This window comes from Misgurnus anguillicaudatus, chromosome 12 (genome assembly GCF_027580225.2).
Source record: "Misgurnus anguillicaudatus chromosome 12, ASM2758022v2, whole genome shotgun sequence".
NCBI lineage: Eukaryota > Metazoa > Chordata > Actinopteri > Cypriniformes > Cobitidae > Misgurnus > Misgurnus anguillicaudatus.
The window spans coordinates 1,877,207-1,889,440 of record NC_073348.2 but is presented as its reverse complement, the minus strand read 5'-3'; the positions used below and the strand labels follow the sequence as shown (position 1 = coordinate 1,889,440).

The following is a 12,234-nucleotide window of genomic DNA, read 5'->3' as shown; positions in this document are numbered from 1 at the left end:
AAAGACACTTGCGTCGCGCATTGCGCTGCATTGCGCCGGGTGTAAGAGAGAGCCCATTAAGTCAGTGTAATTTTAAGATAAAATAAAAAATATCCTTTTTCAACCTACAGAACTGACATATATTTTTGGCTTTTCAGAAGTGCATGCAAATTCTTCTTTGCAAAAGGAAGCATTTCAGCTTTGTCACAAGTTAGTCTGTTTCGTTTCTCATCCAACACGTAAGAAGCTGAGCTGAACAAGGAGAAAGGCCTACTGACAAAAGCATTTAGCTTTTGTTTTTAATTTGGGTTGAAACTTGAAACCCTAAATTAAAACATTATAAAAACTGTAACAAATGTAATTTTAAAAGGCAACAACTGCATAGTTCCAAAATGCAAACAACACAATCAAAATACATTAAAAGTGCCCATATTATGAAAAACTAACTTTTTCTGGGTTTTGGGGTGTCATTTTGTGTCTCTGATGCTTCCACACGCATACAAACTTGGAAAAAAAATCCATCCATGCTGTTTTGAGTGAGATTGTCCTCTGCCTTGAGTCTCAGATTGCACAAGTTCAAACTCAGCTCCGTTGTGACGTAACTAGCCGTTTCGTCACATTCAGTTTGAATTTTCCCACCGACCACCCCACTCGCAGGTCTCCACCCACCAGGTAGCTAGAGAGCACAGAGCAGTCAGTCACTTCGCTGATACCCTCTATACTGTCATCATGTCTCACTGAAATAACAGCGCTATTTGGATATTATGGACTATACTCCCGCCTACTTTTAAAAACAAAGTTTAAACCCGTGTTTATTTAAACCTAAAATGTGATCTCATAAACAGTGTGTTACGACGCAAAGTGTCCTCAGATTGTAGACGATAAGACGTTCATGCGAAATCTGATGTAAACAACAGACTGTGTAGCTTTCACGGATTATACGCATTTGTGGACAAAAATGGTCATTGAATGTATTTTATTGGACTTTCATGGATCATTCACACATCTGAAACAGACTGGATTCGATTCGCGATCGTTATATCAACACAAAAGGTAAGAAGTCACGTTATATTTTGCATGTTGTCATCTTCTGTCACAAAATACTACATTTATGATGCTAGAGCATCTGTATCTCAAAACAGAGATCATACATTGATGCTAATCCCGTAAACTATACCTTTTAAAGGGATACTTCACCGATTTAGCATTCAGCTTTGTATCTGTAGAAACCCGGCAGTATTACTGAATGACCATGTTTCCCTCCCTCATTTCCCCCTGAGAGGAGAGATATCTGCATTTTGGTTCTGCAAAAAAGTCCTCCGATGATGTAATATGACGATTTTTGCATCATCGGAGGACTTTTTTGCAGAACCAAAATGCAGATATCTCTCCTCTCAGGGGGAAATGATGGAGGAAAACATGGTCATTCAGTAATACTGCCGGGTTTCTACAGATACAAAGCTGAATGCTAAATCGGTGAAGTATCCCTTTAAATGTATATGTTATTGTTTGTAGACAGTAACGTTAGGCTATATAGATATTTTTTGCAGGCTGTATAGTTTGCAGCGTGGTTTCGAAGATTAAAATTTTTTTTACGGCTTTATTTTACAATTCTACAAGAACTAAGTAATAGTGGTTTGCCAAACTAAAAGTGTTTTGCCAAACTAACCGAGACCGGCCTTACCGCCCCGGCTTTTCTGACGAGGCTAACCCCCGAGCATCTTATAACTTTACGGTCCGGACCTCCCGTTAGCGTCTAGCAATTAGCACGCGGCCCACAAGCAGTATACATCCCCCACCGAGTCTAAATTTTTGTCATTTTCGAAAATAATGCATTTGAAAATGTTTTATAACGGGAATATGTTAGCATTGTCTAGGGAAAACGAGTGTATTGTTGAGACTGCTACATCACAATTGACTCTGAAATCATTGTGTGTGTCATGAGTTTCTTCTCCTGTAGTGTAACGTTACTTATTAGTGATACTTTTCTGCATGATTTGTCTGTTGGCAACATAAACCGTTAATAATAATAATATATAAAATAATAACACAGTATGGTCTGTACTGCTCACGATATGCACGCGCACATGACATTAGTAGTGGGGCGTGATCAAAGGAGCAGCAGCTGTAATGACTAGCTCAAAACGGCACAATCTGAAATGCACTGAAACAGAGGCTCCTAGAGATGGGTAACAATCTTTTCCTACAAGCTATTTCGAGCAAACAACTTTTGAAACATGCTTTATGGAACTCATACACCTATATAACTTGTGGAAAAGCAGTCATAATATGGGCACTTTAACACTCCAAACAAAGATGTTACTGTACTTATTCAACATTTAGCATTTGTTTTTGTTTTAAAATTTTGCGTATAGAATAAAGGTCTTTACCAGTCAAACTAAATAAATAAAACCAAAGTAGACTATATAAATAAATTATAAAAAAAAGTTTAATCAAATAATGTTTAGTGCAACAAGTAAAACAAAGATGCTACAGCAGGTGCTTTTTAAATCATTAAGTCAGTGTAATTTTAAGGTAAAATAAAAAATATGAATCTTATAGCCTACAGAACTGACGTTTATTTATGGCTTTTCAGAAGTGCATGCAAATTCTTCTTTACAAAAAGAAGCATTTCAGCTTTGTCACAAGTTAGTCTGTTTCTTTTCTCATCCAACACGTGAAAAGCTGAGCTGAGCAAGCGCTCACTTTCTACGCTTGTGCAGGGTGCGGAAAGGTACGCTCACGCATCTTCAGCAAGCGCATGAAAGCGGTTTTTATTTGTGCGCCAGTACACCAGCGGCTGTTCGCTTGTTGGTATTTGTGGCACAGACAAGTAGCTCTGCATTTCCAGTGCTGTGCGACTGCCCGTATCCTTAATCACTTCAAACTGTTCTCCCAATATCTCATTGTGCATCGCCAACAGTAAGCTTGCTCTGCGTGGTATTTTTTCTGGTGGCGCCTCTATGCACTCTTCATTCCCTTCAGCGTATCTCGTCTCTTTACTCAGTTCTCCTGTTTCTGTTTGTAACACCTTCTGAAGCATTTTTCGTACTGTATGTTTGGCTGTGTTGGAGAAATATTGATCCTTGTACCTTTTTATTAAACAAACAAAAATTACAGATTATATGTTGACCCTTATTTTTATTTTTGTTATTATTATTTTTATTATTATATTGTTGTCGTTACCTCGGATCGATGATCGTAGCCAGACAGTACAAAGGCTCCTGTTCAACGTTGCTGAATCTTTTCTCAACCGCTTCTAAAAGTGTGGATTTGTGGTCCGTTTCAGCGCTTTTTGTTAGGATCCGTTTCAGTGCCACGATTGAGGGGATGACATCTGCTGCAGTCGCAGTGGAAGAGCTGGCTTCTTTTGTAAGCTCCTCAAATGGTGCAAGAACAGTCAATATGTTCTCGATTAGACCCCATTGGTACGAGGTGAGGGTTACAGGTAATTCGTAGTCTACAGCATATGCCCCCAAAGCATGCTTCTGTTCCATAAGACTTGACAGCATATAATACGTGCTGTCCCATCCCGTTGGGACATCTTGCTGTAGCCTTTTTTTCGGCTGGCTCAGCTGTGTCTGTGCATTCTGAAGTCGGGAGTATGCGTGCGGTGAATGCTTCAAATGGCCAACTATTTTTCTTCCAGTCGCAACTATGTCCGTTACACTGGGCTGTGAGAGCAACCCTTCATGTACGGCCAGCTGCAGAGTGTGGACCATACAAGGCAGGTTTAGGTAGGTCAGCATCCTTCATTGCTTTACACATGTTTGCGGCATTATCACGCACAATTACGTGCACTTTGCTTTTGGAAATGTTCCAGGTTTCAAGCATTTCTTCAAAAGCCATGACAAGCGCAGGTGCTGTATGTGAACCAGAAAATTTGTGATATTGGGCTCACATCAGCGCTCCATATATCTGTGGTAAAACTAATGTATCTGACCTCAGCATTAAGTAGACTTTGAACATGAGCTGACACAGCATTGTAGATTTTGAGTAGAAAAGTATCGTCTGCTGGGCAGCGTGTATCGCGGATCCATGTGTGCCATTAGACGGCGGAAACCTTGGTCTTCTACAACAGAAAACGGCTGTTCGTCCAGTACAATAAATTCCATTACTTTCTTTGTAATGGCTTGCGCCTTTGGGCTATCCCGGCTGTAACTCTGGTTTTGAAGAATGACGTATTTCACTGATGGTTGAGTTACTGAAGGTCTTGCCTGTTTTGCGTGATCGATAGACTTTAGATATCCATCGTGTTCTTTCAGGTGATGAATTTTTAAATGTCTGATCAAGTTTGATGTACCGAATGTCTTCGCCGTTGTTCCTCCTCGATTAACCTGTCCTTTGCATACATTACAAATTGCAATCTTCACATTGTGCTCGCAGATTTCGAAATGCTTCCACACAAAAGACATGTTCGAGAAATACTAAAAAAATAGTCTGTCTGTGAACGCGGGCACACTTTCGAAAAAATCGAACAAAAATATTCAAAAATCCAGCCGTTTGCTGAACGCGCATTATAAGCAAATGTAAGTCTGTGAAAGCGGGCGCACTTTCGTAAAATTCGGACGAAAATATTCAAAAATCCAGCCATTTGCCGAACGCGCATTATAAGCAAATGTAAGTCTGTGAACGCAGGCGCACTTTCGTAAAAATCGGCCGAAAAAAAAAAAAAACGGCTGGTTGCTGATCGCGCAAAAACCATCCGGTTCCAATCTCTGGCCGGTCAACCGGTGCATCCCTAGTTTTTACAACCCATTGCTCATCTGCGACCTGCAAATTTGGATTTCTCTCTGCCTTTACAAAGATATGTGTATTTTCTATGAGGCCGCGCTCCAGTCCTAACATGCAGCGTCACACATCTTCCCCATTAAAAACAGTGTATAAAACATATACTCTATTTCTATTACATACATTGCATCTTCATCCTGAAATTTAGTTAGTTGGTTAGTTAGTTAGTTAGTCATTTCTATATGTTATATAGAAGCAAAATTGTGTTTTACACGTCAAAAGTGTACAGTTCATTATGCATTATAAAATCATAAATATTTTAGTAAAATTTATTTGGAGATACTAAAACATAAATACTCTAATAAAAATGATTCAAAACACTCTAAGTATATTAAGAAATAAACAAGAACTCCAATAAAGTCACAAACTCTAATTTAGCACCCTGACTGCTATAGGAAGAAAGCTGTTTCACAGCCGAGTTGTTCTTGTTTTTATCTGACTGCATTATTGTAAACAATCCATAAAAGGGATGTCTGCAGTCTTTCAGGATACCACCAGCTCTCAAAACCTTTGTAAGGATTGACTGGCTTCCTGTGGCCACACTCTGATTTCCTTTACTGTGGACTGTTCTCTTCTTACCCGCAGCCTGTATGCAGGCCTAAAGCCTAGTTTATGGTCGCCGCGTCCGCAAGAGCGCGTTGGTGCGCGCGGCAAAAATGACGTCAACGCGGAGTGGGCGGTCGCGCGCGTTGGGTGCGCGAGACCCCATTTCGCGTGGCGCTGTGCACGGCATTTTTTGTAACTTTCCGCGCGGCTCCGCATCCGAAAATGACCGAACTCGAGTCGATTCTGTCCGAGCAGGCAAGCCTGTGACGTATCTCTTTGATAAATCCAAGCAAAACAATGTATATATTTATCTGACACTCTGGAAGTAAAGTATGGAAACTTTGCAGTTTAAAACACGAATTATTTTACATGATTCAGAATGTTTGGCTTATATTTGTATTGAATGAACCACTGGATGAGGAATAAAATATAAACCTTAAGATGTCTGTACTGTTTGTTAAGTAAAAACGTTAATGAAATGATAATAAGATTGTTGTTTTATTCATGTTCTCATATTTATATATATATCAAACTCTAATGTTAAAAGCAGTAGGGTTGTTCCAGCGGATGACTTTTTCTTTGTGTTTCTTTGTGTTTGTTTTTGACTTTATTGCTCGCGTCGCCGCCTGGTTAACTATAAACGCCTCGTCCGTTTGGTGAGACGCGCGCGCGATCCGCGGAGGCTTGCGTTGCGGACCAAAGCGCGAGTATAACCAGCCCTTAAGTAGTCAAATTAACTGGTCAGAGCTGCCAATGTGAGGTAAGAGGGCTGCAATGTACAGTATGCTTTTGTGATGGTAGTGTAAAGATGGTCCAGTATATTTTTCTTGAGCAATTTAAATTACACCCAGACACACACACAGACACACGCACACTATATATAAATGTGTATAGTGCTTTCTGCTAAATCTAGCATAATATAATATATAATTATAATTTTAAAGTAAAAACCAATAATTTAAAATGATTTACAAGTTACAAGAACATTAGTAATTATTAACCATGGCAGTGTTTAGGAGAAAATAAAACAGGCACGTTTGATCAAATAAGTATGCTAAATATATTTTCCTTAATTGCGCAAAAAGTCACAGTAAAAAAGCTTTAGTGTGCAGATGGTTATTTTGATAATTATGCACTTAACCGGACCTTTTATGCACATTTCGGGTGCAGAATTGATGCGCCTAAATCATATTGAGTGCGCATTTTGCGCAATACTGTGCTTCCTGGGTGCAGCATTGATGCTCTAGAAGCGTCCTCACACTCACATGGGAATCCTTGCTCCGCAATGGAAAGTTACGTTCATAACTATTAAAACACAAAGAGATTTGATGCATCGTGTGCTCGGCACATACTGAATTGCATCCATCCAACAACTTACTGAGACTTTATAAAATAAGATCTTTTAAACCGCCTACAGTTATTGAGTGTTCGTGTGTTGAAGGATGCGTTTCATCCATCCGCTTCACCTGTGAATTAACTCAGCACATAACTTAGTGAATTGCATCCATCCAACAGCTTACTGAGACTTTATAAAATCAGATCTTTAATAAAGCCTAACGTTACAATTATTGTGCGTGTGCGTGTGTTGAATGACGCGTTTTCATCCGTCCACTTCTCATCAGTGGATTAACTCAGTTTGCAAGTTAGAGTGTTTCTGTGACCATAAATATCTTTAAATGTGCATTTGTTCCTTCACATGAAGCTATTGAATGTAAGATGACTTTGATTATAGTGCATAAAAACGTTTATGGTGCTTTTATAATACTTTGTCGTTTTAATCGCTTGTCAGTGACAACCATGGGCAACGTGCAGTATTGGAATTGGATCGGTCCTGTTAGTCCGATATCCGATCCAGCAAAAAAGGCCGGATCGGCCCCGATACCGATCCAGAATATCGGATCGGTGCATTCCTACATGATATAACTTTTTTAATACTGTATCCTAAATTATGGATAAGTAATAAGATAATACGTTTCTGAAGTGTTAAAAATTAAAAGAAAAAATAACAACAAGAACCGTACAGAACCGAGAACCGTGACCACAAAACCGTGATACAAACCGAACCGAGGGTTTTGTGAACCGTGCCACCCCTACTGGACACACAAAACTCCACCGTTTGTCTCTGCAAATATTCTTGTTAACACAATTGTTTAGGTCTTAGCTTCATACAAACTATACATTTTTATCAGTTCTTGTGTTCCCTGAGTTGGAACCCATGACCTTTTGCGCTGCAAACACAATGCTCTACCACTGAGCTGTACAGGAACATATTATGCCATCTGTAGCTGGAATCAGCTTCCAGACGAGATCAGGGGTCCATTCTTTGTAAGTCGCTTAATACATCCGAGATCAAATGACACATCCGAGATGTTCAGATCTCTCTAATTATGATCTTGCTTATCCAGTTTTTTGAACACTCCTGCCGTTTGATGATTAGTATTGCAGGATTGAATTATCTGAGATCATTTATCTGAGATCATTGCGTGTGCGTGCACTGCATGAAAAGACAATTTAAAAATTTTAACCCCTGCAGTGCGAGAGCTATTGATGAAAGGTTATTGTGAACTTTTTATAATGTTGCATTTGTTAACCCAGCTAAAGGTATATTTTTGTACTAAATGAGCACTGTGCTGCTTCACACTGACAGTCTTTAATCATATTATCATTGTGTCTTTGGTGCGTCTGTGTTGCTGGGAACTGCTCTCTGTTGCAGCCACACTTGATTCTGAGGAACTACTTTGTTTGGCGGAAGAGTAATATTTGTACTAATATAATTACAACTTATGTGTTTTACTTGATGAAATCCTGCTAACTTTATGCATATGAAGTAGCCGTTTTATAAAAGCAATAAGCCCTGCAAAGCAGTGGGGTTACAGTGCATTTTATAACAGCTAAGGGGGTTTTAGGCACTCCGCTTCGCGTCATGCCTAACAATGCCCCTTAGCTGTTATAAAATGCACTGGTAATACACTGGGCTTATTCCTTTAATAGACACTGTGTATAACTCCGCCTCACATGGGCACTCTGCAACAGTCGCATGAAAGTCCATGACATGTCAAAATAAAAGTTTCATTATCATCAAGATTTTTTCTGTAAGTTGTTCACCTCGCTTTCCGAGTCGTTGATACACCGTTTGCTCTAATTCTATCCAAGAAAGGCACTTTCCCCGTCATCACTTCAGCTTAGACCTGCGGTGTACTTTCAGCAAAGATGCTTGTATTATAGAGATGGCAAACTTGCATTAGAAAACACGCAACAGTCAACTTGGCTAGCGTGTAGCGCCTCAACCAGTCAATAATGATCAGTGATATATGTTGCGGCGTTCAGAGTGTAACAAAAGTCAGTTACAGTTTACTTTTTACAAATTCTTGACAGAATTTAAGATTACATTTTAAACTGTTTATTAAAAAACGATTTCTGGTCTCCTTCCCTGTGAATAGCAGTGTTAGCAGCGTTGCTATGCTAATCTTGCAGGCTTCCCTGAAGAGGGTCTTTACTTTCAGTATCCTAACTGTTTTTGCATTTTCTGTATCGGACCCTGTCAGATCCAACGCGGATGCCATTTTGTTGCGTTGGCAGCCAGCCTCGTCTCGCATGACATTAAAAAGCCCAGGTGTGTGTTTGGCATTAAGCATCATTGTGATCATGGGTAGTTTAACTTCATTTTTTTTGTCCGGGTGTATGTGTTTATTTGTCGCGATCCTCAAAATAGAGTTCTTACTCTTACACGTGCAGCGTTTCTTCCGAGTTGCTTAAGTGGAAAGAGCGGAAAGTTGGAAACTCGTCATTGGCAGGGAAGCGTTTTCTCATAATTGATGAGTTAATTTTTACTATGTTTCTTTCAGATGTGAAGAGTGAATCATGTTCTAATGGACAAACCTTTTCAAAATCAGAAGAGCGACTGACAGAACAAATTCTTTCTTGCATCGCCTGTGGAAAGACATTCAGATCACAGAGACAATTAGAGAGACATGAGAGAAAACACACAGAACAGAAACTCTTCACCTGCACCACATCTGAGATCAGCTTTACCACCTTACAAGAGAAGAAACTTCAATTAAAACAGCACACAGAGAAGAAGAAAAAGAAGAAGATCAAAAAGAAGCAGCAGTTTCATTGTCAGCAGTGTGGGAAAGTTTGTGTCTCCTCTTCTTGTCTAAAAGTTCACATGAGGACACACAGTGGTGAAAAACCTTTCTACTGCAGTGAATGTGGCAAATGTTTTAGCACCACAGGAAATCTTGATTCTCACAAGAACATTCACACTGGAGAAAAACCATACAAGTGTCCTCACTGTGAGAAGAGATTCAGACAAAAGGACCTCATGAGGAGACACATGCTTGTACACACCAATGAGAGACCATATCAGTGCAGTCAATGTGACAAATGTTTCAGCACCAAAAGTTATCTTGTTGTTCATCAGAGAGTTCACACTGGAGAGAAACCCTATCACTGTAATGTTTGTAAGAAGAGTTTCAGTGGACGTGGCGGTTTTGTGTCACACCAGAGAACTCATACAGGAGAAAAATCTTACAAATGCTCTCAATGTGAGAAGACGTTTTCTTGGTTATATTCCTTAACGGTCCATCAGAGAGTTCACACTGGAGAGAAACCTTACGTCTGCTCTCAATGTGGAAGGAGCTTCACTAATTCCTCTCATTTAAAAGTTCATCAGAGAATTCACACTGGAGAAAAACCCTACCTCTGCTTGATCTGTGGGAAGAGCTTCTCTAAGTCAAGTACTTTGACTCTTCATCAGAGAGTTCACACTGGAGAGAAACCTCATCACTGTAGTGTTTGTGGGAAGAGTTTCAGTCAACATGAACATTTATTGAAACACCAGAGAACTCATACAGGTGAAAAACCTTACAAATGTTCTCAGTGTGAGAAGACGTTTGCTGATTCATTTTACTTAAAAACCCATGAGAGAATTCACACTGGAGATAAACCTTACGTCTGCTCTCAATGTGGAAAGAGTTTTTGTACTTCATCTTATTTGAGAACCCATCACAGAATTCACACTGGAGAAACCCCCTACCACTGCTCGATCTGTGGCAAGAGCTTCTCTAGTTCATCTAGTTTCAGAGTTCATCAGAGAATTCACACTGGAGAGAAACCTCATCACTGTAGTGTTTGTGGAAAGAGTTTCATTCAACGTGGCAATTTAGTGACACACCAGAAAACTCATAAAGGTTAACTGGGGTCGACCATGTAGTGCGCACCACAAACTCTTTTTTTTCAATCACTTCGCAAAGAGACTTAGATTACTCTGCTGATTTTGAACATGCAGATATGATTTATACATCATTTAAAACATTAAAGTGTCCACTCCCAATAAAAACAGAATGTTGTGCTTTCGCAAAATAAAGAAAATAAACATGATGCGCATTCTGTTCTCTCTCCCTCAGTGAAGTTCTTTCAGAAACGTGTCAGAAAAATTATACTTTCCATATAAACAAAAGATAAATGTCTACATAATGCTTGGAATGTTTACTTTTAAATGATGTAAGTGAAATCGTACCGTACCTTCTTTCCCCTGTTACCTCATTATCTGTAATGAGCTGAGATCACCACGCCCAACTCCTTTGAATTGAAAGAGCAGAGACGATCCATATGCATAAATTAGCTCTCGCCCACAGTCCTGATCCAGTCTCTACATTCATTCCTGTGCTGAGTTGTTTCATACGGATCGCACATTACATCTTAATAATTATTTAGTCGCGCCTGTATATCCTCACTAAAAGTTCTCTCCATACGCAAGTGTTTTCTTTGTGCTTCTGTCAGACAGTGTGACACCACGACCAAATGCACACACAAACACACAAGGCAACATATTTAATGTCCTTTGGGGTATTCTTATGAAATACTAGGGGTGTGCATTGGCACTGCCCTCACAATTCGATTCAATTACAATTCACCAGGTAACGATTCAATTCAATTAGATTCTACGATGCATTGCAATGCATCAGAATTCTACTGTACACAACAAGGCAAATTTTTAATCAGTCAAGTGCAACTATTCTCAACAAAAATGGAAGCTTAGCAGATTTAAGACAATGACAATTATATACCTGAGATGAGAATTTACACACAGAGTAAGTCTTGTCTAGTTTCCCATTAACTCGGAAGTAATTTAAACTTCACAACTTTATTGTACACTCGAGGACAGAAAATAAACAGTGACATAATCGTAACAGATGAACATCTACTTGCTCTGGAGAAGTTATGCTTGGGCCAGTCGGAAAGCAACTTCAAGCTACAGGCCAAAGTCACCGATCTAGAATCGCTCAGTCGCCGGAACAACATTAGATTAGTCTGCTTACCGGAGTCGATCGAAGGACCTTGCCCTTCTCAGTTGCTGTCAGGTGTGTTTGGTGAAAGTATTTTTCCAACTCTGCCTGAAATCGACAGGGCCCATAGATCTCTTGCAGCCAAGCCAGAGGCAGGAGAGAAACCAAGGGCGGTAATCATCAGACTTCATCGATACCAACAAAGAGCTAATCTTACGCGAGGCCACAACTAAGAGAGGCAACCTAAAATACCAGGGTAATCCGATTGCAATATTTGAAGATAACACACCAGAGGTTGCAGCACAAAGAGCTACATTTCGACACGTCATGGCAGATCCCTAGAAGCTCGGAATGAGGCCTTCGCTGCTCTTTACAGTGAGACTCTTCACAAGAACTCTTGATGGAAATAGGAAATCTTTCACATCACTCACAGAGGCAGAGGACTTCTTATCGTCAATTCGCAGCGGTTCCTTTTCATAGAACGTAACATTAACTGCTACACTGACTGAAATGACGGCTTTGATATCCTAGTGGCGCACATTGCAGTTTCTTTGCTAAATATTACAGTCCACTCTGCTAATGTATTACTTCCTGCCGTTGCCTGGGTCTTTGTGACCGCTACACTGTC

General features: G+C 39.8%; 1 protein-coding gene across 1 annotated transcript in view; it reads left to right on the top strand.

The window, feature by feature from the left end:
* Positions 1-12,234, top strand: part of LOC129446093 (uncharacterized) — a 37,511-nt gene that overhangs the window by 10,025 nt on the left and 15,252 nt on the right. The window contains exon 2 of the mRNA XM_073873762.1: positions 9,162-10,172. Coding sequence (XP_073729863.1) covers positions 9,162-10,172 — 1,011 coding nt within the window. The remainder of the gene's footprint in view (positions 1-9,161; positions 10,173-12,234) is intronic.